This window comes from Durio zibethinus, chromosome 14, assembly GCF_047325235.1.
Source record: "Durio zibethinus cultivar Kanyao isolate XHJ-2024 chromosome 14, ASM4732523v1, whole genome shotgun sequence".
NCBI lineage: Eukaryota > Viridiplantae > Streptophyta > Magnoliopsida > Malvales > Malvaceae > Durio > Durio zibethinus.
In genome coordinates this window covers 507,480-533,284 of record NC_143175.1, presented here as the reverse complement: position 1 = coordinate 533,284, position 25,805 = coordinate 507,480, and the positions used below count along the sequence as shown (strand labels likewise).

The window sequence follows — 25,805 nt, the reverse complement described above, 5'->3', positions numbered from 1 at the left end:
CCAAATACATTTGAAATGACAAAACAGTCCTTTGTAATAAATTATTTAAAAATATTGCTATGATTTTTTTAATATAATTTTTAAATATTGTTTAGTATCATATTACCAATTCATCCTATCCTTTTAGAACTGATTATTATGTAAAAATGCCAGAAAATGTAAGATAGAAGGTATAAAAAAGGGTAAAGAAAATCTATCTGTCAAATTTTCTTGGTTTAAAATGAAATTGGATTTGACTTCTGTGCTCATTCATCCACAGAGAATTGTTTTCTTTAATAAAAAATATAACGGAAATTTGTTGTGTTTTGGCTGTCAGAAAAAAATAGTGGGGTTGGAGAAAAAGCTAGTAAGCCAGGGATTGTTTGTTTAGGGGGAAATTGATTGGCAGAGGATGCCAGATTAAAGAAATGAAGCATGTCAGCAGGCCAAACAAGACATTTACTTTTGTTGCTTCAGAAATACTCTGTTGGATTGTCTAATAAACTTAATTAGTTCCAAATTCAACATTTTATTTGTTCAGACATAGTAGGTACCTAAATGATGAAATAAAGGGTAGATTTATTCAAAGTCAGCAGTGGCAGTGCTGATGACAACGGGAGTGGGATTGCATTTGCATGTTTCTCATCACTATGCTTAATGTTTTCCATTATATCTTGTAATCATGGTTCAACAAGTGGAAACTGCAAGTTGCCTCTTACTAATTGCTACATATTTTTTTATACCTTTGACTTTGTTTCTCTAAATCATACTTGGGATGATAATTTAGCATAAAAGAATTCAGATGCTAGACAAACTTTGTGGCTGGTGGTGGTCTGTCTCTTTAATGGAATTTAGTGAATATATCTTTCACACACTTGAAAAACAAAACAAAGCATTCAAGGCATTTGCTGACATGGCCATGTGTTTGTGGGAGCTACATATGGTTGGCCAGTCATTTGAAAGGCAAGGTGACATAAATCAACATGCAGGTGGATGATTGTTGTGCTTCATTGTGGCTAAAATCATTCCTGCTCCTGCCTCTGGGTGTGTATGCAAATCTTTGTTCAGGTCAGTTCATCTCCCTTTCATTAATCCTTGCTTCTATCTTCAATGGTTTACCCACAAAAATGGAACTAAATGTTTATATATAGGCTGGCCTAGGGGGTTAATTCATATGTTTGAATGTTAAAAAGTTTAATTATAAATGATTTTATGCCGTTCAGTGTTCTGTACTTCTGTTCATACTCAAATCATAAGAGAATAGTAGTATATTGGAATGTTGGTTCTGAAAATTTTTCCCTTTTCAGATGGCAAAGTAACCCAAAGATGCCAAAACCAAAAAAAAAAAAAAAAAGAAAGAAAGGAACAGAAAACATATACTCCATATAATACAATTCCTCCCTTCTGTTCTTGATTCTACAAGAAAGAGCATTTGAAGGGGAACGGGAGAAAAGAAAAACCAAAGAACAAATCAAGAAGGTGGATCATCATGGCGATCATGATTACCACCACTAAACACAGGCAACTCAAAGTTGTTGCCACTTTCATATATGTAAACTTCTCCCTCTCACTACAACTATGTGACAGATACAAATGAGGAAGCCAATTCTTTTAAAACTTTAGTTTAATCACTTTGTAAATCCGGTTTTCCTCTTTCCCTTGTGCAAATTTGGATTAACTCCACCAGAAGGCTTCCGCGTTGATGGTGAAGGAATTAGTGATGGAATTGAACTCCTTGATGAAAACCAAGAAAAATGAAAATCAAGGCCTAAGGTAGTAGAAATAAACTGAACTTTGCAGTAAAAGAAAAAGTGTAGCATAAATGGCAGTTCATTTCTAGCATGGGTTATGATTGCATGGGAAGAGAAATGTGCATATATAAATATTAGTGATAAGGCATCTAACCTAAATTCTGTGCTCTTTGCTGTCCTGAGTTGCTGTTTCTTTGATTTAGATGCCAACCCGTTTGGAACATTGGTGATTTTAGGACTATTGGATTGGCAAACTGAGTCTGTCTCCGAACAATCACTTGTTGCAGCTTCATGATCAGAGTCATCAGTAGAGCCAACTTCAGACTGAATCGGTTGCTGATCATAGTCTTGGTTGCCCTTTTTGATTGTAGTCATTTTATTCAAGTTTTGTTCTGGGTGTATCTTTGTAGGACCACGAATACAACTCTGATAGAACTTCTCAGGCAGTTGTCCATTGCCATTTGGATCCTTCCTTGAGTTGTCCTGCTTGTTCACTATGACTTTATCAACCCAGTCACCAGACGCTGGTTCTCTATCATCCTCCTTTGCACTTGAAGCAGGACTGCAAAGAGGTGGCCAAAGAGATGGATTCGATAACATCTCTTGAAGTTCCAAACTTTCTCTCCTAGATGTGGATGAAGAGTCATTCTGAACCAGCGGGCAGGTTTATCATTAGGCAAATCTTATCATTGGAGATGCACAGACAGAAAATTGACAGATTTTCCATCTCTGAAAGATGATTTCTTTTATTAATAGATTGAGAACAGTTTCAAGGATTTCAAGGAACCATGTCATTCAAATATTCTCGTGAGTTTAGACTTAGATAAATGATAATTTCTAAAAGCTAATAATCAACAATTTTTTTAGATAACAGCAATTTATATTATAATCTTCAGAGCACTTCAATAAGATGGATGAACAAGTTCTTGAAGCTTGTTAACTCTGTAATCAACATCCTATAAATTGTACTAAATCACTTTTGAAAACAAATTCTTAGCAATTTTGGCACTTAAATGATACCTCAGTAGTAGCAAGGCCGCTAGATAGATCACTGAAACTCTGCCATTTAGGAAGAGAAGGGGATGATCCAAGCTTTGGTCCACTTCCTTCTGGGCTACTGGATATGGATTGAGTAAGTTGCAGGTGCTCGGGCTTTCCTTCCTTTCTCGCTAAGCCTGCTTTAAGATTAGCTATCTGACAACAGTTGAAAAGAGGTAAGCAAGTGAAACAATGCTTACAACGTAAATGAAGTAAAAATATAAGCACAGGTTTGACAGCAGTAGGCAGCCATAAGTTAAAATGCAGAAGGAAAGAACCAAGGGCACATGAAGAAACCTGTTCTTTAAGCTCTTTCACTTCTCCACTATCTTTGTTCACTTTAGCAGCACCAAGCTCAACTGAGGCAACCCTTTCTGCAAATTTAAGTGTACTAATTGTTTCTCCAAGAGCTTCATACTCTGGAGCAATGTGAACAAACATCAGTGTCTTGGCTTGTCCTCCTGCAAGATGAGACCAATAGCATGATTAGCAAAGAAGAATACAGTGGAAAAATGAAAAGAAAATAGTACCTCTTTAGGTTGGAGGGTTTCAGTAATCTTACCAAGTGAATCTTGAAGCAACTGAGTAAGTTTACTGTTTCTGTAGGGAACGTGTGAATTTTTTGAAGCAAGAGAAGAGATAACATCTCCTAAAGCAGAAAGAGATTTGTTGATGTGTTGTGCCTCTTTTAGCCTATCCCCTGTCACCTCAGATTTATCTACCCTTTCACTTCCTGCCAGGTCAACCAGATGCATAGAGCCTCGAAGAATGACTCCCGAAGTGAGGTCCTTTCCTTGAACATGAACTGTCAAGCAGCTGCATTTCAAGACCGCATTAGAGACTTAGCATGTTTTGGCGCATAACCAGAAATGAAATCAATCTTGTGAAACTCAAAACAAATTATTAGACAGTACCTGTGAGATCGACTACTCCGGTCATTCATGGCTGTGGCACTAACTGCTCGATTTTTTTGCCCAAGGTTCATCAAATTTATGACATCAAATGTTGATGATACTTGTACAAGGCTTGCATCGGGTACATTAATCCCATTTTGAGAGCTGTTACGAATTTCTAATGTGTGTAGGAGTTAGAGAAAACAAAAAGGTGTACGAGGCACAATGAACAAGATATAACAATAAGGAGAAATATACGTTTGATTTAAAGGATATTTTTTATTTAGAGCATCAGTTGAAAGGAGATCCCTGACTTGCTCATTGTAAATTTCAAGCATTTGCACAGAAATATCATAGGAAATGGTTTCTTTCCTCTGGTTTGAGAGAAGAAATAGATCACTCAATGCCCTGTAGTTTACACCTAAACCTTCCTCAGCGAGCTCCTTAGGCCCAGTCTGGATTCATCAATGAGGTGAAGAACAAAAGACTTTATTAATCAACTTATTAGTATTTTCATGGCAGTGAAAAGATGCTGCATTTCTTACCATGGTATAAGTTTTCCCTGATCCTGTTTGGCCATAAGCAAATATGCAAACGTTATAACCATCAAGAACAGACCGAATCAAAGCTTGGGTATCAGAGAAAACCTCCGCTGCATAAAGAGTTCATGTCAGGAAAGGCTAATAGACTGAAAAAATTACATGGATAGAATCAGAGAGAAAAGAACTTCATTTGAATAGCTAACCTTGGGTTACAGAAGGACTGAATACTTTGTTAAAAGTAAATGATTTCCTTCCCTCTTTTCCATATTTTGAAGGAGTGAGAATTGTGATAGTGCTGTCAACCATGTGGTCTACACAACTCAAACTGTTCAATTGCCCACCCAAGAATGGCCTCACCCGGCAGTATACTCTTATATTCCCTAAAACATAGTTTACCAACAAAAACCATTGAGATTTTATTTGAATGTGATATATTCACAAAATCAAACTTTTGAACTGTTAGACTGCTACCTTTCAGGTCCTGCACTTGATTGTATAACTTGCGGTTTTCTTCAAGAACTCTCTGATATCCCGAAGCAGCATAAGCTAGACTATGCAAGTGTTTACCTATTAAAAGAAACTAGAATGAGAAATATTACATTTTCACTTTAAGAACACATAAAAGCAATCAAGGATTGACTTAAGTTTGTACCTAGATTGATAACCTCTTCATGGTACGCCCTTTGCAAAAGTTGCATACCCTCTCTTGTGGAATGAAGACAATGTTTCAGTTCCTACGGGAACAAACACATCAATTGCTGCATCCCTATGGTAGAAAACAACAATTTATAACTAGAATTAATGCTAACTGCAAATCACCAGAATATCTCGTTGTTGTTGTTCAACCAATGTCTGCTGTTTCAAAAGATGTCTTGTTGATTCCTCATCAGTGTTGCACTTCTCATCGTAAACTTCCTTTTTCTCTGGCTTTGTTGATGATTCATCTTCAATCATTTCCTCATCCGGGGCCTCTACTTCAACCTTCATAATTATATCATTTAAATGATATTAAAGTATTTAGTTGATAATATCATGAAGTAATAAGTGAAAGCTATTTGGAAATATTTGCCCCACCTTGTCATCACATGAAGCAGTTTGTGAAAGAGAATTATCAGGGACAGATTCTTCCATATTTTTTGCAGTACTTTTAATCTGTCAGATTACCAAAAATAAGTAAAAAAAGCTACTAAGAGAATTATGGATCCATGTTTATGAATGGTTTACTGAGATTAGAAAACTGATTATGCCATCAATACATGTTTGACACAGCCCTCGACAATAATAATACTTACAAAAAAAGGTGCAAGAAAATTTATCTGCTGATAATCATTGAAAATTTGAGGATAAAGATTTGACAGTTGTGAAGAATTAAAGCTGCTCACCTTTTCATTGTGGATTGCCAAGCGTCGTTCGAACTCCTCTGAGACTTTATCGAGCATAGATTCCACAACCTGTTATAACCAGAAGAGTTATTTTTTTGGTTTTCCCTTTTGAAAAGATAGGTTAAAACAGCACATTTCCCTTATAAAAATAGAAATTTCCTGATTCATTATCCCCTATACTATACAGGAAGAGGCTTTGCACATTTGGCAGCAAATAAGTTATTGACTAACTTAACAGTTCTCTAGACCTCGATTCTATCCTGACTAAAGTAATTGATTCAGAAATTTTTGTAGATCAGAAGGACTTTACCATTGGAATTTCTTCTTGCTTCTTATCTGAAAGAGCTGCACGAACTAGCATTTCGACAGAACGTACGGAACCCTGTGGAAAAGAATGAAAAGGAGCTATTAGATTAGATGTTTCCCATTTCAATCCTAATAAAATAACTAGCATGAACGTGAAAAGAGAAAAAAAAAAAAAAAAGCTCACTAACTGCTTCAATGAGGTCTGACTGCTCACTACACAAGCTATCAACAGACTTCTCACCCAAAGAAACGGTCCTTGAAATGGAATTCATGAATGGTTCACTGCTTTTTCGTGTGAAGGGTTTCCCTGTCCCGAAACTTGAGGGTTTGGAATTTGCAGTGTATTTCCATGAACCAATTCCACCACTTTGTTTCCATTCACTGTAAGACTTTAGTGCTAGAACACAGTTCACAATCCTTGAAGATTTCCCACCCTAGAAACAAAATATCAAGAAACATTCATTTCATGCGACAATGGTTTTTAATCTAAAATTTCAATACAAACCTGTTCCAAATCAGAGGCTTCAAAAGTTGGAATCCCCATTTCCTCTACGGCTACAAGGAAGTTTCTCACGTTTTCAAAGTATTGGTATGCTGATAGAGCAGCCCCATCAGGAACACTAACAGAATCACAAGCTCCTTCTACTACCTACAATTTAAATAAAAAAATTGAACTTGGGTAGGAAAATTATTCACGCAAATGTAATATTATCAGAAAAAATAGTTGGTGAAACATACCTTTGGCACAGCTCCAGGTTGAACCTTGTTAAGAACATTGCAAAGGATTTTGCCACTTCGCAATCCTAGCCTGAATTCTTCCTCAGAAGGCTCAGCCGGTAAGTCTTTACCCCCAACAACACCAACTGTTTTTCTCAGCCACCCAGCGGCTTCATATCTTCTCAAAGCTACAAAAATATAACATATGAACTGATTTTATTGTTTCTGTTTCGTTGCATTGTTTCAGCAAAAAGCAAGCTTAGGGAATCAACCAAGAAAAGGTAGTTTCAACAAATCATGGAAGTTAAATATGCCGTTTTTATGATTGTTTCTGTTAAATACAACAACATATCTTCAGCATTATGGTAAAATAAGATCAATTTGAATCTCTTAACATAAAATTTATAAAATCTGAAGCTCAAATTTGATTTAAAAAAAAAAGAAACATAAAAGACTAAGAATCATACAAGAAAATCCAAGAAAGTATTACAATAATGCTAGATTGATAGAATAATTAGACAAAAAAAAAAAAAAACCATTGATCATTCAATAGAATCAAAGAACAAATCAGAAACAGGGCAGAATAAAAAAAAGAACAAAAAGTTGGATCATTACAAGATTCCTCTGATTTTCTCGAAGCCAAATTAATGTCATGGATTCGAGTTCCTTGCTGTTGAAGAACATCTTCCAAAACTGACATCACAGAGACTTGTACAATTGACTCTGTTGCCATTTTATAGCAAAACCAGCCGTTGAATACAAAAACTACAGATTACACAGGTTCAATTCAAAATCCCAATTCCTTTACATTTATCTTAAAATCCCAAATCGTGAAAAACCAAAAAAAAAAAATCTTTTTTCTTCTGTTGAAATGCTCTACCAAGAAACAGAGGATCAAAACATAGACCAAAAATTCTGTTTTTCTTGTTTTTCTTTCTATTTTTTCTATTCTATTTTTTTAAATATTGGTATTGTATCTATCTGTTGAGAAATACAGAGAGAGAAAATTTGGAGGGTTTAAAAGATTTTCTCTCACTTTCTCTCTGTTTTTTCTCTCTCTGTTTCTCTGTTTTTCTCGCGGTTTCTCTCTAATATTGAAGAGAAAAGCCACACACCGAACCTGGTTCCGAGCCTCCCGCTTATGAGGACGGTTTATATTTTTCCGAGGGAGAAAATGATGGGCTAATATTAAACCTTTTTTTTTAGTGTTTTTTTATGTATTTATTTTTAGCTTATTAAAAACTAATGAATATAATTATGCTTCTTCTTCCTTTTACTCTTCTATATATTTGTTTCAATTAGATACTCAAAAGATAAATGGAAGATAATGGAAAATCTAGGGCATATAATAATTTTTTTTTTAGATTAAAAATATGGGGACTTGTGATATACTAAAGTTTGATATTTTCGTGTTACGAAAAATAATAAGTACAAATATAAATAATTATGATTAAATAGTTTTTATAAGCAAACAATTTGTTAATTGAATGATTAAAAAAAAGGGTTATGATATGTTATAAGATTTGAGATCGATATCAATAAACTCATTTGTAATATCAAAAAAATAATACTTACGATTAAATAATTTCAAATTAAATCAATTTAATAGTTCATCATTTAATAAAGGTAAGTGAAAGGGATCTGTAAGATATATTAGTAGCCATTGAATAGTAGAGTAACATTATTTGTTGTAATGAGAAAAAAATTTGAAAGATACCATTCCCCCAAAAAAAATCCAATAATAATATATAAAATTATTATTATTATTATTATTATTAAATAATCATGATATTCTCAATTCTCTTTGAACTTTATGTAATTATCAGTCTTAGAGTAAATATAAGCAAAACCTTTTTATAACATAATAAGTAGATCTGATAATTTAAAATAAGATACAGTGACATTATATGAATAAAATATATAAAAATAATATTATTTAAAAAATTTTCAAAAATTATAAATAGATTTAATAAAATTAAAAATTATATTTTATATTTTTATATCGATACGAACTGTGAGCTACGATTTTCATGTAAAACATGATAAATACAATATTTCACATAACATGCTAACACGAATTATCAAGTCTAATAGTAAGTACCTAAGAAAGAAAAATAGATAAGCCAAGAGTTTCTTTTCAATAAAATAAAAATCAAGCTTATAATTAAAGAAACAATTTTATAATCATAGAAAGAAAGAGATTAATGGACAATGTACTGGAATCCCACTCTAAAGTTGAAAATATGAAATTCGAATATCAATGGTAACTCAAAAAAGAAAAGAACAATGTATTAATTTTTATGTGTTATGCATTAGCATTTGAAGGTGACATAAGAACAGTGGTATATCAAATGAACCCATCAAAGTAGAAGCAATTTATTTGTTGCAATAGCTAAGATGTTGCTTTCATGTTGAGTTGGTCTTATTTTTAAGAACAGAATGACAAATGGAGATTTTTAGGAAAAAAAAATTATGCATGAACTTTCTTATTTAAAAAAAAAAACATTGGAATAATTTTTCTTTCAATATGAATACAAAGCAAATTTGATAAGAATAATTAAAATCAAAGTGATTTACCAGCTGCAATCAAATTCACCCACCAATCTAATCAATTAAAAAGGTTCAAATTTTGAGAGAAAATATGTAGGAGATTCATCCATAGCTATCTTGTTTAAAAAAAAAAAAACAAACATTTGTACATAAAAATTGCATTTAGAATTAAACATAATACAAATAATGAAAGTTTAATGACATAAAAGATAGGCTGTCCCTTTGCTTATGTGTAAAGACTAACATGTGAGCATGATTAGAGAAACTCAAACATCAATCACACAAATAAACAAAATCTTGAAAAGCTAAGATCATTATTACTCCCATTGTACTTTAAATTGTTTTTCTTCCATAGATTCTTTGAAACATAATAAGAACTCATTAACAAGAACCCCCCCCCCCCCCCATATTCCATGCATCCCATTTGCTAAACTATGATTTATGAAGTTTATAATAATTTGATCCCAAAATACAAAATCTAAGTTATTATTCGGGAATTAATAGTTTTTTATTAGTTAATATGCTGGTGTTGGAAAGATCAAATAAATATATATGTTGCATTCGTAGTATTTGATTTAATAATTAGGATATGTTATCTTTTTATCGAAGAGTTGAGTTTAAATAGTTTCTTGCTTAATATATATATAAAAAAAAAAAAGCAAAAATGATTGTTCATTATTATGAGCTCTTGGAGCATAGAAAAATGAGGAAAATAAAACATAGCATCCTATTCTCAAAGAGGCAGCCAAGGGGTAATATTGTAAATGCATCTTCCTCCTTTCCCTCCAACAAACGTTCAATAATATTTAAACACATGGTTCGGATCCGAAGCTGAAGGTTCAGTCTAACAATTTAACTTTTCATTTGGTCTAAAAGGGCCCACAAGAGCCCTATTGTGGGCTCCAAAGCACCATGCCTTGGTTAAGGGCATAAGGCTTTCGGTCCAAGCTCAAGCCTTGAAACAAGTGGGCTCCATTGGCCCACGTAAAAGAGGCAATGACATACTCAAATCAAAGCAAAAAGTTTAACACCACTTTCCTTAAGCAATAAAAAAACCATAATCAAAGGGATAGCTTTTAAGAAATTAATAATAAGATACATATCCCTTATGATATATTATAAAAAATTAAAAATTAAAATATGTATTAATCTCCAGATTTTACTTATGAAATTAAAATAATATCTTGATATTATATCGAATATTAACTTTATTTTTAACCTGAGAAAACTTGAAATTCAATGATTAGAGAGTAGGGCTACACTTGCACATGCAAACTATAGAATGTTTTTTTCCTTTCAAAAGTTATGAGAAAAAAATTTTAATGCATATATAACATATATAAAAGTAATTACAATGAATCTGCTTGAAGGAAATATAAAGTCAAGTAGGCAATGTTCTTCTTTTTAGGGCAAAGAGTATATTTTTATCAAGTTGATAATCACTAACATTGCCCCAGCCTCATTATCAGCTCCCTCACATTGTCATAAACTAGAATGGTCCCTAAATTTTTGTGCTATGAAAGTTCAGGCTGAGAGACTATATGGGTGTCATTAACACTCCAAGTCACTGAACTGGACAACTCAACTATCTTGAAACCTTTGTGGATAAAAAAACATGTGATGAGTTGCTTCTAGAGGAAAGGTGATCATTCCAGCCAACTAAAGATATATGCATTTGTATGAATCTGTAGATTTTAAACTAGAAAAAGATGGAAAAGAGAGAAAGAATCTTGATGTGTGTCAAAGGCTACCAGGGCCTGCAACCCTAAACTGGATATAGGGAGCTTTCAGCTGTTTATATGATAACTAAGATTATTTTAGTTTTGAGGTAATCATAGGCCACAAGCCTAACACTCAGGACCAGGTTTGGTTTAGAAGCGCTTTTTTATCTGTAACTATTCATTATATATTGCAACCAAAGGTGCAGAAGGCACTTCAGTCACACTCTATTGGTAGACCTGTCAACAATACTAAAGAAAGTGGTTGGTTGTCACTTGAGAAGCTTGGCTAACGCCTGTCAGTTGTATGTCACTTCATGAAAGAAATTTTATGAAAAACATGCTAATGCATTTGGAAAAAAAATCAGCCTACTTCAACAATAGCTCATTACTTTAAAAGGGCTTTGTCACAATCTTGGGAAGTTTAGAATTTGGTATCCCAGTTCCCGAGTTCCCAACTGGAAATTAGGATGGTCTCATGGTCAATGGTTAACTGAAATGGGAACCAGACTTTACAACTTTAGTTAGTATAGCACAACCTTGGGCCTTTGGGGCAAATTTGTGTCATTTCAAAGGCTTTTAACAATCTCTACCCATTGAGTTTACCCCCATACTATATAAACGTCACTGCCCTTTGGAAAAGCAGTTTTGTGTTCTGGATACTGATGCCCATGAAGGAATATCTGTAGAATGCTAGACAACAATATTTGAGTCAATGGTTATCATTTTAAGTTAAACTTTCAATATCCTTTAATCCACATAAATAAGAAAAAGGATGCCAACAAAAAAAATCGATTATTTTTGAATAAGTTAGCATGTGATTTAAGTTAATATCTAAAAATTACAAGTTCGAAAATGTATATAAATAATAAAATAAAAAATGTGAGAATAAATTAAGAATTAAAACAAACTAATAAAATATATTTATTATTATCTTTTGCATAAAAAAAAAAGATTGGTTTCATGTCTATAAGGGCATATGCGGGGATTTGCTATTTGCAAGATTTATCTCATTCTTTTCTTGCTAAAGTCATCTACCTTTTTTAAAAAAAAAAAAAAAAATTGCCAGTAATTCTAAGATCTTTTAATATTGGGTGAAAACTACTGAAAAGGAAAAACAGAAAGAAAAAATACTGGATAATTTAAGAATTATATACCAAATGATTTGATAAATCATGACCCCAAAAAGTGACTAAGATGTATTTTTCTGTGGCAAGATAATCATATTGGTGGGACCCCATAAACAGCTTGACACGTTGTGGTTAAAGAAACAAAAAATAAGAATAAATTATGCTTTTTAAAATTCAAATGTTGGTAGCCAACCAACATAGAAATCTCTACCCAATTCCGCCTTTTGTTTGCCTTTATATTTTTTATTGAATTCGTTTTTATATATTGTGCAATGTATTCATTTTATAACCAAAATTACAGAATTGATATATGTTTTTAAAAGTATATATTATGATGTTAATTTTCTTTATAAAATTTAAAAAATTTCACTCATAGTGATTGAAAATAATTTTTTTATTATCAAGTTATATATATTTATAAAAAATATTATTTATAACTCCTTAATTTTGCCTTAAACGTGGCATTTATATTTCTCTTCTATTCATTAGATTATCTAAATACATGAATTTTTATTTGAATATAAAAAAATAAAAAAGATAATTTTACAAAAATAAGAGGGAAAATAGTGTACTTCATTTTTTACCATCTAGCATTTGTTACTTTTGTTTAGAATTAAACAATTTGTATTAGGCAATTTAAGCTCAATCCAACATAAATAATAAAAAAAATCAAAAGTTTTATTATTAAAACAATAACCATTGTCCTTGTAAGCTATAATCAGATGTAATCTAGTTAAGTCAAATCAATACAACTTAAGTTATAATTCAATTTGAAATTCAATTTAAATTTTTTTAAATTTTATTTTGATTTAAGAAAAAAAATTAAATTATTCGAATTCGATTAATAGATTTATTCAATAAAAATGAGTTTGATTATCATATTTTATTTTAAATTCAATTATGTGTTTAAATTTAAACTCAAATTGATATATATATAAGTAAAATAATAAAAAAATATTAAAATATTAAAATTTGATTAAATTTATAAGTTATTTAAATCGAATATTATAATATTTAAACTCAAATATCTTGAAAAATTAAATTATTTGAATTCTAACTCAATTTTATAATAATTAAATCAAATAAAAAATTTTATTAAATCTGAACTCAAAAAATTTACTAACATTTAGTATAGTTTAAATCCCAGCTATCAATTATTTATCGGCAACAGCCCTTCTGGCGATCACCAATCACGTGCTAATCTACGGGAACTAAATCATAAATAATCAGGTGGTGTTAAACAAAATCGGGCGGCAGACGGTGCTGACACATAATTGATCATTTTATAATCCAACGTTCGAGTCATATTTTCTACTTATACACCACCGCACCATACCATTGATTCGGTCAACGGCGTGCCTTAATCTTTTTGCCGAGTAAAAGGTTACTCCGGTAATCTTAAACGGTCTTTCCAGTCCATTGTGAATTCCGACAAAGCTTTAAAAAAAAAAAAAAAAAAGACTGAAATTATGATTTACCACTTAATTTTTACTGTTTACTATGATACTACAGTAATTAAATCCTTAATCTCTTTCGTCAAAATTATATAAAATTATTACATTTGTTAAGAATAAAATTTTATTAGTGAAATTAAAAAATATAAAATATATGACTATCTTTTAATTTTATTAATAATTTATGGAAAATGAATTTAAATTAGATACTATTTTTTCATATTTGTCTTTAAATTTGGGGGATTAATTTTTGTACATTATCTTTCCAATGCAATTGTCTACGGGTTTAGGTGTAACCACGCAGCCCGTCGGATGGCCATAACCACATGTGGGTAGGGCGCTGAGGTACTGAACCAAAGCCAAGTCAAAATTAAAATTAAATTACATCAAAGAGATCAAGGGTATTTCCGTGCTTTCATACAAACCGCTTCGCGAAGTTGCCTAGGCCATAATTATGTAGCAACGTTCATATTTCCATTTAATTTTATTACCAAAAAAAAAAAAAATTGCACATTAAAACAAAAATTATATATAAACAACAAAGAAAACGCAGCAGCTTACAGCCGAAACGATAATCAGACATTGCAAAAAAAAAAAAACATATTTTTCTTTGTTTTTGAGCTCTGTCTTCCTCCCAGGTAATAGTTTTTTATCTCTTGTTTTGTTTTTATGTATAATTTGAATTTTTTTGTTTAATTTTAATGAAAAAGTGAGGTATTTAGATATTTATGGATGCTTTCATTTTGAAAAATTCGTTATATTTTCTTTGATTTTATGCTCAGGAATCCTGATTTGAATGGTAAAAATCTTTGTCTTGTGGAAAAAATTTAAACTTTAGGAAAAGCTAACGGTAAATTTTTTTTGGTTCTGGTTTTTGGTGAAATTTGGTAAATTTTGTCAATGGAAACTTTAGTATGATTGTTATTGTGGTCTGGGTTTTCTTTGTTTTCTTAAGTTTTGTATGGTAATACAGATCGATGATGATAAATAATAGGTAAAGATTGTAGTTTTTTTTCCTTAAAAAGATTTATATTTAATTTCCCTAATCCATTTAAGTAAAGCTCAAGGAAGAAAAAAGGAATTGTAGAATCTTTGAATTCATTTTGATTTCATAATTTTTTTTTAAATGAAAGGAGATTGATATATATTTGGTTGAATAGGGATTAATGGTTGGGTATTTTTTGTATCTTTTCTGGTGCAAGAACAGATGGTAAGGGGAGGGAAGGTTGGTGGTATAAGCAATTTTAAGAACAGGATCAGATCGAAAGATGACGGTTCGGATGATTCAGATGAAGATTATGTAGTTTCAGAGGAAGGAAATGAAGAATCTGATGATGATGCAGAAGATTATTGTTCTTCCTTATATGAATGTGCCTCAGAAGAGGGTTCTGGGAGTTTTGCCAATGAGGAGGAGGAAGAGAAAGAGATGAGAAATGTTGTTATGTTGAAAGCAAAACATATGTCTTCGGCAAGGGAGAGGAATATTTTGGATAGAAAATTGCGAAAGCTTAAAAGTGTATCAGATGAAGAAGAGGAAGATGAAGATTATGAGGAGGAGTTGGAGGGAAATGAACAATCTGATGATGATGCAGAAGATTATTGTTCTTCCTTAGAAGAATCGGGATCGGAAGAGGGTTTTGGGAGTAATGAGGAGGATGAGGAGGAGGAAGAGAAAGAGCTGAAAAAGGTTGTTAGGTTGAAAGCAAGGCAGATGTCTTCAGCAAGAGAGAGGAAGATTGTAGATAGAAAATCTCGAAAGCGAAAAAGTGTATCAGATGAAGAAGATGAAGATGAGGATTATGAGGAGGAGGAAGATGATGATGAGGAATTCACTCCGGATCAGGAAGATAGTTTGGATGAGGAAGAGGAATTAACGATGAAAAAGAAGAAAAACAATATGAAAGTTAGCAAGCGAGGTTTGTGGAAACGGGGTTCTTCTAAACATAAAAAGAGGAAGAAGTCTGCGGTTTCTAAGAAGCCTTTGAGAAAACGAGGAAGGAAGAAATGTGGGTTGAAAAGGAAAAAGAGGGCTGAAGAAGAAGATGATGATTGTGATTTTATAGATAACACTCAAATTGTGAGAAAAAAGAGCAGAACTAATGCAGGACAAAGAAAGAAGGCATATGTTGTAGCATCAGATTCAGATTTTGTGTCATCTGGATCATCTGATTATGAGTATACCATCTCAGAGGAAGAGAGAGAGCAAGTGAAAGAAGCCAACCAATCATGTGGAAGTTTAAAAACTAGTTTGAGGAGTTCATCATCCTCAAAGAGAAGTCAGGAGTTTGAGGAGTTAGGCCAGCAAATGAAACCTACAGAAAGAAAGGGTAAGGAGAAGGTTGAGGAAACAAAGGCTGAAGTAATAAAGCAGGTTTGTGGCATTTGTCTCTCTGAGGAAGATAAGCGAAGATTGAGGGGCACACTGAACTGTTGCAGTCATTATTTTTGTTTCACCTGCATTATGGAGTGGTCAAAAGTGGAATCTCGTTGCCCATTGTGCAAGCAAAGGTTTGAAACAATCAGTAAGCAGGCAAGATCAATGGCAGGAGTTGATTTGAGAGATGTAGTGATCCAAGTGCCTAAGCGTGATCAGGTATGTTATGTTTCTCCTTATAATATTTTTGTGTAATATTTTTCATTTTCCTCACTTTATTTCTTATTTTTGGTTTGAAAGGGGCATATTTATTGTGTGCAGGTCTACCAACCATCTGAGGAAGAACTCAGAAGCTATCTTGATCCGTATGAGAATGTTATTTGTTTTGAATGCCACCAAGGTGGAGATGATGCACTCATGCTACTATGTGATCTTTGTGATTCATCAGCACACACCTATTGCGTTGGTCTTGGGCGGGAAGTACCTGAAGGTAATTGGTACTGCTACGGTTGCAGACCTGTTGCTTTGGGGTCCTCTAGTTCCCAAGTTCAAGATTCTTTGCCTGATCAAAGGACAATTAACAATTTGTACAATAGATTGTCACCCATTGTAAATTTAGGAGAAAGTTTAGACTCCATCATAGGTCCTTCACCTCGTATGCCTTCAACTCCTGGTTTTGTGGGTCTTTCATCTCCTAGATTTCCTTTTGGAGATAGTCCCGCTGTTTCTCCAGTATCTGGTGTGGGAGCTCCAACTCTGACAGGAAGGCGATGGTTGCACCGCCAGATTCAAAATCTTCGTTCGATCAATAGGATGAATCTTATGACTGGTAGGACTGATGGGATGTCAACTGCCAATATGGACATTGATTTTGTAAACTCTCACATTGATCAGAGTAGGGAAACAACAGTTCAACAAGCTAGGACACAAGATATGGGAACTCAGCATCAAACAGTGTTTGAGCTTAGGTTACAGGATGATCCCTCTTCTTCACTGCGAAGTAGGGACTTCTTTTCTTCAAGGCTGGGCCATTTAAGAAGGCAAGCGGTTCGGGATTCAACTACCCCAACGTTCAATACATCTATCAATTTGATGTTATGGCCTGAACTTGCTGGTATCAGTTCAAATGAGCAACTCCGACGGTGCAGCAATGGATCAAACATTGGACCTGATGGTTGTGGTTTGCCTTTTTCTGTTAGAGATGAGGGAAATTTTTCGATGGCCAAGGAACAATTGCAAGCAATGGTTAGAAGCCATTTGAAAGACTTGTCCAATAATATTGATTTAGGTAAGTGAAGCCCTGTCTGTAATCAACTTTATGTCGGGGATATTTTCATCTCCAAACCTTGTAGTCTGCAGTTTTCACATTTCTAAAGAGCACAACTTTTATGCATAAATCATTATTGTATTCACACTGTCTTTCAATTTGGTTTTTTAGTACATTTTTTTTTTGTGAATGATTTGCAGTAGTGGTTAATTAATTGAGTTCTGTCTTTGTGTTTGTGGAAAATTTTCAAACTTCTTTTTATGTATATATATGCAGACAATGGTACTTTCAAGGACATTGCAACAAGTTCCATGCATACCTTATTAGCTGCTTGTGGGCTTGAGCATAGGAGAAGTGAGGTTCATCTTGTGCCTGCGCCATCAAATTGTGCACACATTGAAAGAGTGGCAGCTGGGCACGTGAGCTTATTGAAAGGTTGTTGCTTAACTTGTTTTGATTCTTTTGTAAAAGATGTAGTGAAGAGGATCATGGATACAAGATCCCCGCAGTGGTTAAGTTTAGGTCTTTAGATCTTTAATGTAGTGAATGTATCTTTCTGCATACTCTTTATTTTTTTTTGGTTAGGAATTAGAAACAAATTTTTAGGAAACCATTTTTTAAGTTGATTTATACTTACAATGCACAGACATTGAGCTCATCGTCTTTTCTTTCTTTCTCCTCCTTGTCAAAGTCAATTTTCTGCTACTCAATACTGATTGCTTTTACTACTGCTAAAGTTTTTCTTCCTCATTTGTTCCCATCATCTTTCCTTTCTTTCTCCTTCATGTTTCTTCTCTGATAAAAAAAAAGTGTGAATGATTTGTCCTTTTGATATTGCATCTAGTTTATGCTCAAAAGTATGGCAGTGGTGCTACAGCTGCGATAACCAACAGAGAGAGCCATTTATGGATAACAATTAAGGTCCAAAGGCATGTGAAAAGTATAACTTTGATGGACAATTTTCAGACACTGATTTAACTTGCAATGTTAGTTGGACATAAAATAATGATATACCTTGTTAGATGAAAAAATATATACATGCACGTGGTATTTAAATTTTCGAAAATGTGGTTGTGCTTTTTAGGCAATACGAAGGGAGCTTAACTCTTAACAAAAATGCACCATATCATGCTTTTGGCATGTTGTCCTTCTCTCCATGAAACTCATGCCTTTGATTTATTGAGATGATTATGTGCAAATAGCAGCTTTGTTTTTGATTTACCATCAGAGTTTTGCCACTCATATATAGGAGTTCATTGTCTTTCTAATGTTGTTGGCCAAAAAATCCGTGCACTTCGAAAGAAAAGGAGTGTACGAGTTCAGCCGCTTGAAAACAACACCATTCTTGGATTTAAAATTACTATTTTTCTTCTTTTTAATATTATAATGGCCTGAAATTATAGGGTGAAGTGGAAATCTGATCAGGCCTAACAACTAGAAGTTCAAATGCAGCATAAATTACACTCATTTACTATACCTTATTCAGCATTTTGCTTAATGCATCAACATATTCACTACAAACAGCGTAACAAAACATACATTCAGGGCTCTTGCCACGCAGCAATCAATATGAAGGCAAGATGCTCTTCATAAAATATCATCAAGAACTGTGGACAACAACAGCCGTTGAACAAACTCGCATCTTTTTGCCTTCTCTTCCTGATCCTTGACTGCAAGAGGTGATGACTCGACATTTCTGTCATGAAAACCAAATATTAGAATGAGAAAGCTGATAGAATCCTAAAGATCACATTATATATTTCAAAGATACTGTAGCAAAACTGTAGAAATAGAAAGAATATCTAGGACCAAATATGAAATCCCATGAAGAAGTTCATTGCCAGAAGAAAAATTCCATACTAGTCATCGATCTGTTTTGAATAAGGTTTGCGGTACTGATGCCCGGTGAGAAACTGTCTAAATAAATAAACAAAAACTAAGACACCTCATAAAGTGTCTAATCCCCCTTCAAGTGGGCACCAGGTCACTTATTTACTGTCGGTTTTCTGTTTCCCCACCTAATGACCAAGACCAAGTCTCATCCCCTTTCTCAAATAAATATATGTTGAATTGGTCCCATATTCATAAAGAATGGCTTGAAAGATGGCATCTCATTGAGTAACAAAAGAGACAAACATAACCACATCTGCCCGCCCTTTTCACCAAGGGCTGAAATAATCCATACCAAACAAGAAGGCTATGACAAGATCCATAGTTTATCTAGAATTGCTGAGTGAATAACAAGATAAAGACCATGTGCATTCAAAACACCAGCCCCAAGCAACCAACGGACAAAAGGAACAATTAAATATGCTAAAACTTACCTTTCTGACTTATTCACGTTTGAGCTTCTCTTAGTTGTGCCTGTTTCGCTAGATAAGGGAGGCTGAACACTAACAAAGTCATCAACAATGGGCAAAATAAATGAAGACAACAACGGATCAGGTGCTGAATTGGATGAAGACACTATATAAGAAGAACCCCCAAAGAGAGACTGTAGGTTTCCTTCTCGCAGCTCTTTCTTCAGAAGAGAAAGTATGGAATGAGATGCACCCTTATGTGATTTCCTTTTGCGCTGCATGTAACAACTTGTTAAGGAAATGAAAATAATAAGTCAGGTCCTTAGAATCATGTAACTGTCATACAAGGAAGCCCGAAAACAAAGCTAGCAATTCTACTATTACTCCACTGAAGAGGGAGTGGGGGACATGGGAGTCATCTTGCATACTGTCTTAAATGTTTTTAAAATGGCCCAGCAGTCAAGAGAAGGAACAAAGATGATAAAGTTTGCAGGTAAGAAAGAGAACCAACAATCAAATTCTACAAATGTAGCAAACTCCATTGACGATTTTCGAGGTACATGACATGTGAAATGAAAGAAATTATCTATATAGTTTAAACTGGAATTCCAAAGACAATTCCTCATAAATATAACTCATAGAGAAGGATATCTTGAATATATTTCCATGTTGTAGGGTTATATGTGCAACCATATCAACTCCCACCCTCACTGAACAGACCGGACATACCTGCAAATAGAAACACCATCGCAAACAAAGTTTAGATTCAATAAACACCTTTCCTCATTAGAATAAAAGGTTCTCAAACACCATGTGACAGAACAATCAATAAACAGAAACTATTAAACTCCTTTTCTCCAAACTTACATACAACAGATCAACCTACAATTTTTCAGGTCAGACCAGTATCAATACCAAACTTCTAAGCAAAATCAACACTAGTGCTAATTTTTTCAGTTAGCAGACATAGAGCTCATGGTCCAAAACTAGTTAATCCAAAAACATCAATATTCTAACTATCACAAGACCCATTTAAGTAAAATAACAGCCAAATAGAAACTTTTGGGGTAAAAGCTTAAAGTTTGAAACTTGGGTCCATAACAAACAAACCCCTTTTCAATTCCTTTCAATGGACTGATCAGTGATCAGAATTCAAAGCTTAAATAAGTTAAGTGAACTATGCTACTTCGACCAATTTTCAATTACAAAGAGAACAATCATTTAAAAAAAAAACAATCCAATATAGCCAACTTGCTTATAACACATAAAAATAAAATGGGCATAGAAAATAAATGAAAAAAAAAATAGAACAATACCCCATTTTTAGCCTCCACAGGATGCTCATCATCAATGTGACAGCACAAGCCAACAATATCGAAATACTCTGAACAAAAAGGGCATGGAAATTCCTCTCTTATATTATCTTCTCCATCTATCTCTTCAAACGCCATAAACGTATCTGCATTTTCAATCAATTTTTTTTTTTTAAAAAGAGCAAAAAAGTCTTCAAAAAAAATCTGATCTTTAATCATAAGTCAAGTTACTTCCTTTCCCTTCATTTTCCACCACCAAGCACAAAAGCAGCAAATATTTAACCCCAAACAACGTAAAAAAGAAAAGATGGGATTTAAAGATTACCAGTTCGTGATTGAAGAGCTGATTGATATCTCTGAGAAGATGAAGAAAGACGAGCACTCCATGAATCAGCATCCATTTCTAAATCACCCTCTTTCTTTAATTAATTTTCAACCCAAACAAAAAAATTAATAAAAATCCAAGAAATTAAAGAAGATGAGGCTAGTCAGATCTTTGGGGCTTGATGAGACAGTGAGCGAAAGAAGAGCTGGTTGTTCTTGTTCCTCCTTGGAGATGAATTTAGTCGGCGAAAGGAAGTTTTTATGTATCAAGTCGTGGCCTTTTATATTATTCTCAACCTCTATCCTTCTGTTTTTGTTTTTTTTTTGCGTGCCATCTGTCGCGAATAATAATAATAATAAATAAATAAATAAATAAAAGCCTTTTTCATTCCATGTGACATCGATAACCTTTTTTAATTTTCATTTTTAAATTTTAATAATATAGCCTATCCATCTTAAAAGTTTTCCAATATATTTTTTTTCGCATTAATCTCATTGCCAATTTCTCATTTTTTTTTTCATTAAATTCAGGTAATAATCGCATGAGTGAATAAATTTAAAGTATTTTTACATCCAAATTTTACACATTTATTTTGTATAAAAAATTCAACATTTTGTTGGATAATTAAAAATTTTATTATTCACCCACAAAGCAATTGTTTTGACGAATTTAGCTAGTGTATAAAAAATTATATCGAGAATTTAATTTATTTAATTCATATAAATATTTTAAAAAAATAATATTTAATAATAAATTTAAAATTAAATATCAATTTTTATAATTTTTTATTCCAAAATTGCATCTTATTTGTATAAACATTTAATATAAATAATAATTTTACATAATTCAGAATACTTTTGTTTATTTTTGGATTTTTTCTTCTAAATTGTACTACTAATTATTATAAAATTAATAAAAAGAAACAATTTGACCCGTCATAATATGGACCGGATCTGGGTGAGGGTCTCACTGTAGATCAGCATAGGACCCGTCCCTACTAACTGAATCCGACATAATTGAAGATTAAAAAAGTGATTACAACACTAATCACAGTTCTAATTGGAAACAGAGAGCCTAATAAAATTCAAAAAAATTTCTCCACGCTCACCGTATCATTTCCCCGGGTTTTCGCCGGCACGTGACTCGGCCGTTCGTTTCTGTTCAACTGCCCCGTTAGCGGCCAACCAGCGGCCTCCGGTCACGTGGCCATCCCTCATGTTTGCTTTTTCTAGCTCCGCTATGAGAAAACCTCAATTTTTAGATCTCTAAATTCTGAATCTGAATCAAATTTAGATTTAGATTTAAATTTAAATTTAAATTTTTATAATTTTCGGTTTAGAGCTATGGCGACGAGGAACCGAACGCTGATATTCAGGAAATATAGGGATGCGTTGAAGAGTGTTAGAGTTCCGGCGAGTTCGTTGGCGTCGGCGTCATCGTCGTCGGTGGCGATGAGCTCCGTCGGAGGACCGGTGATTGAGATGGTTAGTACTTCGTTGCTCCATCCAAATCGTTCTTATACTCCTCTAAGTACCGAGGATCCTGGAAATTCAAGGTAATATTACGTTTCCAACTACTATTATTGATCATATTAATTGTTCCTGTTAATTTGTTAAAAAAAGATCAAGAATTCAAGATCGAGTTCAAAGCTTTTTTTTTTTTTTTAAATTATGCATGAATTTCTTTAAATGTAAATTAGTTAATTTAATTGAGCTGAATGTGTCTCCTTTTTTAATTTTGTTTTTATAAAATTGAATTACAGAGTTTAGGCTAAGCAAAGGTGTTAAATTTTATAAAGAGTGACTATTTTTCGAGGAATTGGCATCGAAGAGATGCTTACAAATAAATGTGGTTGAATTTGTTTGGTGATGGGTGAATAATTCTTGTAAGAATGATTTAGTTGTGAGATGTTTTAAATGATTTGGAAAGAGCTACAGAGATTATGAGGAGGTTTATGCAGTACAATGAAAGATCAATGCTTTGCAATGGGGGAATGTAGATATAAATTACAATAGGGTTTTCTTCAGAAGTTCATTTTCTCTTTCAACTAGTTGTGAGTTCATCTATAACTTTGTTTGAATGGTCATAAAATTCTGTAGTAGGAAAATAAGGGATTGTCTGCCTGTTGCAGTAAGGGTGCAATTACAGTGGGTCTACCGCCGGCTTGGGTAGATGTGTCTGAAGAAATAGCAGCAAATGTGCAACGTGCACGGACAAAAATGGCCGAGTTAGCCAAGGCTCATGCAAAGGCTTTAATGCCTTCATTTGGTGATGGTAAAGAAGATCAACGCAATATTGAGGCTCTTACCCTTGATATAACTAATCTGTTGAAAAAATCAGAAAGGAGATTACAGAAACTCTCTGCAACTGGACCTTCTGAGGATTCAAACATCAGGAAAAATGTTCAGGTAAGGCTTAGTTGTTCAGCTTTATATTGAGGTCAGGAAATGTAAATCATTTAGGCAAGATGGTTTCCAGTCACTTATTCATTTAGTATGTTGATTCTGTCATGTTGCTTAGTGATTTGTATATTGGCCTAATTTTAGAAGTAGCAGCTTTTATTTTCCAACTATTAAGATGATGTGATTCAGAGTGGATGAGACAAACTTGAAACAGTGTCAAATGCTCCCTCTCTCTCTCAAACTTTTGTTGTTGAGACTAAAAGGCTTTTCTTCATAGAATTCATATATTCTTGGCATGCATCTTCCTTTTTTTTGTCTTCCTTGGTGATGATGAGATAAAAGGTCATCATTGGTTTTGCTAGCCCATACACCTGTGTCATTGCAGAAGGGAAGATAAAATGTCTGACATCTGGTGCTTTATTCCATGCCCTCTGACAGATTTTTTAAGTTGTTATTCCCTCAAATGATGTGCTATTCTGAAATGTTCTTTTGTTTACATTTCTTTCTTGTCATGTTTTTCTCCTTTTTGGCAGCGGTCACTTGCCACTGACCTTCAGAACCTATCAGTAGAGCTCCGGAGGAAACAATCAACTTATTTGAAGCGTCTCAGGCAGCAAAAAGAGGTATAGAAAGAAACTTCCTTCTTGACAATGCAACATTGTATCATATTTGGTTGCAGTTCACATGCTAAATGGTCATACAATTTCAATTTCAAACTTTTTCTGTTCGTTTATGTGTTTTGCACTCTTACAATGCATTTTGTGCATGTTTTTGGTATAACTAAATTAATGGCTTCAATTGTAGGGTCAGGATGGAGTTGATCTAGAGATGAATCTAAATGGAAATAGATATAAAGCAGAAGATGATGACTTGGATGATATGGTATACTGGTTTCTTTGAACCCTCTTCCTTTTATTATATATGATCAATCCGAACACATTTTTGTAAACATGAGTTTTAGGGTGCTGAACTCCAAATAGCATGTTTGAATCTTGAAGCTCAATCGTGTGTAAATCAAGCACCAAAATGTGCCTAATTCAACTTCCTTGTCTTTCCTTTGTGGAATGGTATTACGGTTTGATGGATTTGTGTCTTTTTCTGATTCCAGTTTGGTGTCAGATACTAATGTTTCACAATTATGTTATTTAGGTATTTAATGAGCATCAGATGGCAAAGCTGAAACAAAGTGAGGCATTCACAGTGGAGAGGGAAAGGGAGATTCAACAGGCAAGTGCAGTACTCTTAATCTTTTTCTTATCTGATGCTGCTTTCAGAGCTATCCCAAACTAATTATTTATGTGGCAAAATATATATATATATATATATTTATAAATGCTTATATTAAAATGCTTTTTGTAGGTTGTGGAGTCAGTAAATGAGCTTGCTCAGATTATGAAAGATCTGTCAGTTCTTGTGATTGATCAGGTAGGAATCCATCTAGCATTGATAATAAGTTACAAACTTTTCCAGAGTCATTAAATGCAGTTCTCTCTCCAAACAGGGTACCATTGTTGATCGGATAGACTACAACATTCAGAATGTTGCAACCACAGTTGAAGAAGGTCTCAAACAGCTAGAGAAGGTCTTTTGTCATTGTCCATTATTGATCTTCATTTACATGTTTTCTGGGACTCTCTTTCATTCTTGTATGGATTGGACTTTTGCAGGCGGAGAGAACACAGAAACAAGGAGGCATGGTGATGTGTGCTACCGTGCTTGTTATTATGTGCTTTGTCATGTTGGTCCTCCTAACCCTCAAGGAGATACTCTTTTGATCTGCAAGCGTGGTTTTTCTTGGATGATTGCCATTTTGACGCTTCGGGTGAGCCCATTATTTGACATGTCGAGAGTCAATAATTTCCTTGGCCAGCACAAGAATGTGGGAATTTTGAATTTCCCCACATACTCATGCCAGTTTATATGATCACGTTTACTTGTTTTCTTTCTCTTCTACTGTTCTTTTCTTGTCGTTTTAATGTTTTGGAGAAAAAGATGGGGAAGGGAGGGAAAGGCGGTTGTTTGAGCTGGGTTTCGAGTATTTGAGTAGCGAAAGAACTCCCCAATATTTGTATAGAGCTTATATAATGTAGAACTGTATTGATTCTTTAAAACTCCTTGGGAGTTTTCTAGTTGGTTCCCATACGAGGAGATTAGGCTTTTGCCTATGTTACTTGTACCAATTCTTTTGATTTGGAAAAGAAAATGAAATAAATCCACTTTGGTGTAAACTTATAACGGATGAGACTCTTGACATTCTTTGGAAATTTCTTCTTGAATTTGTCATGATAAGGCTTGCAGGAGAATTGAGAGGAAAAGGCTGAAAGTAACTATTTATCAGCCAAGGAAGTCTGTTACCCTGGTTGT

At 33.6% G+C, this 25,805-nt stretch overlaps 4 protein-coding genes across 6 annotated transcripts; 2 read left to right on the top strand and 2 right to left on the bottom strand.

The window, feature by feature from the left end:
- Positions 1-1,233: 1,233 nt before the first annotated feature.
- LOC111293882 (kinesin-like protein KIN-14G) lies at positions 1,234-7,673 on the bottom strand. The gene is made up of 19 exons (XM_089743043.1): positions 7,224-7,673; positions 6,630-6,796; positions 6,397-6,540; positions 6,080-6,325; positions 5,896-5,967; positions 5,586-5,654; positions 5,278-5,355; positions 5,023-5,184; positions 4,856-4,937; positions 4,675-4,770; positions 4,407-4,583; positions 4,207-4,313; positions 3,938-4,116; positions 3,683-3,844; positions 3,331-3,584; positions 3,066-3,229; positions 2,751-2,924; positions 1,885-2,378; positions 1,234-1,713 (listed from the first exon to the last, which is right to left on the bottom strand). The coding sequence occupies exons 1-19, from the start codon at positions 7,339-7,341 to the stop codon at positions 1,608-1,610; spliced, it is 3,051 nt and encodes a 1,016-aa protein (XP_089599169.1). The 5' UTR covers positions 7,342-7,673; the 3' UTR covers positions 1,234-1,607.
- Positions 7,674-14,019: 6,346 nt separating this feature from the next.
- Positions 14,020-17,759, top strand: LOC111293668 (uncharacterized). 2 transcript variants are annotated; one of them, XM_022886521.2, is made up of 4 exons: positions 14,020-14,098; positions 14,668-16,053; positions 16,156-17,122; positions 17,378-17,759. In XM_022886521.2, the coding sequence occupies exons 2-4, from the start codon at positions 14,668-14,670 to the stop codon at positions 17,629-17,631; spliced, it is 2,607 nt and encodes an 868-aa protein (XP_022742256.2). In that variant the 5' UTR covers positions 14,020-14,098; the 3' UTR covers positions 17,632-17,759. The 2 variants fall into 2 exon arrangements, with proteins under 2 accessions (XP_022742256.2, XP_022742255.2); XM_022886520.2 differs by having other exon boundaries at positions 14,621-16,053.
- A 669-nt stretch (positions 17,760-18,428) lies between these two features.
- On the bottom strand, positions 18,429-21,371 carry LOC111293669 (protein DEHYDRATION-INDUCED 19 homolog 3-like). Its single transcript, XM_022886522.2, has 5 exons — positions 21,040-21,371; positions 20,718-20,860; positions 20,053-20,130; positions 19,426-19,682; positions 18,429-18,797 (listed from the first exon to the last, which is right to left on the bottom strand). The coding sequence occupies exons 1-5, from the start codon at positions 21,113-21,115 to the stop codon at positions 18,689-18,691; spliced, it is 663 nt and encodes a 220-aa protein (XP_022742257.2). The 5' UTR covers positions 21,116-21,371; the 3' UTR covers positions 18,429-18,688.
- A 623-nt stretch (positions 21,372-21,994) lies between these two features.
- On the top strand, positions 21,995-25,676 carry LOC111295394 (syntaxin-43-like). Of its 2 annotated transcripts, none has more exons than XM_022888862.2 (8): positions 21,995-22,594; positions 23,171-23,447; positions 23,975-24,064; positions 24,246-24,323; positions 24,591-24,668; positions 24,801-24,866; positions 24,943-25,023; positions 25,109-25,676. In XM_022888862.2, the coding sequence occupies exons 1-8, from the start codon at positions 22,383-22,385 to the stop codon at positions 25,214-25,216; spliced, it is 990 nt and encodes a 329-aa protein (XP_022744597.1). In that variant the 5' UTR covers positions 21,995-22,382; the 3' UTR covers positions 25,217-25,676. The 2 variants fall into 2 exon arrangements, with proteins under 2 accessions (XP_022744597.1, XP_089599167.1); XM_089743041.1 differs by having other exon boundaries at positions 22,456-22,594; positions 23,139-23,447.
- The last annotated feature ends 129 nt before the right edge of the window (positions 25,677-25,805 follow it).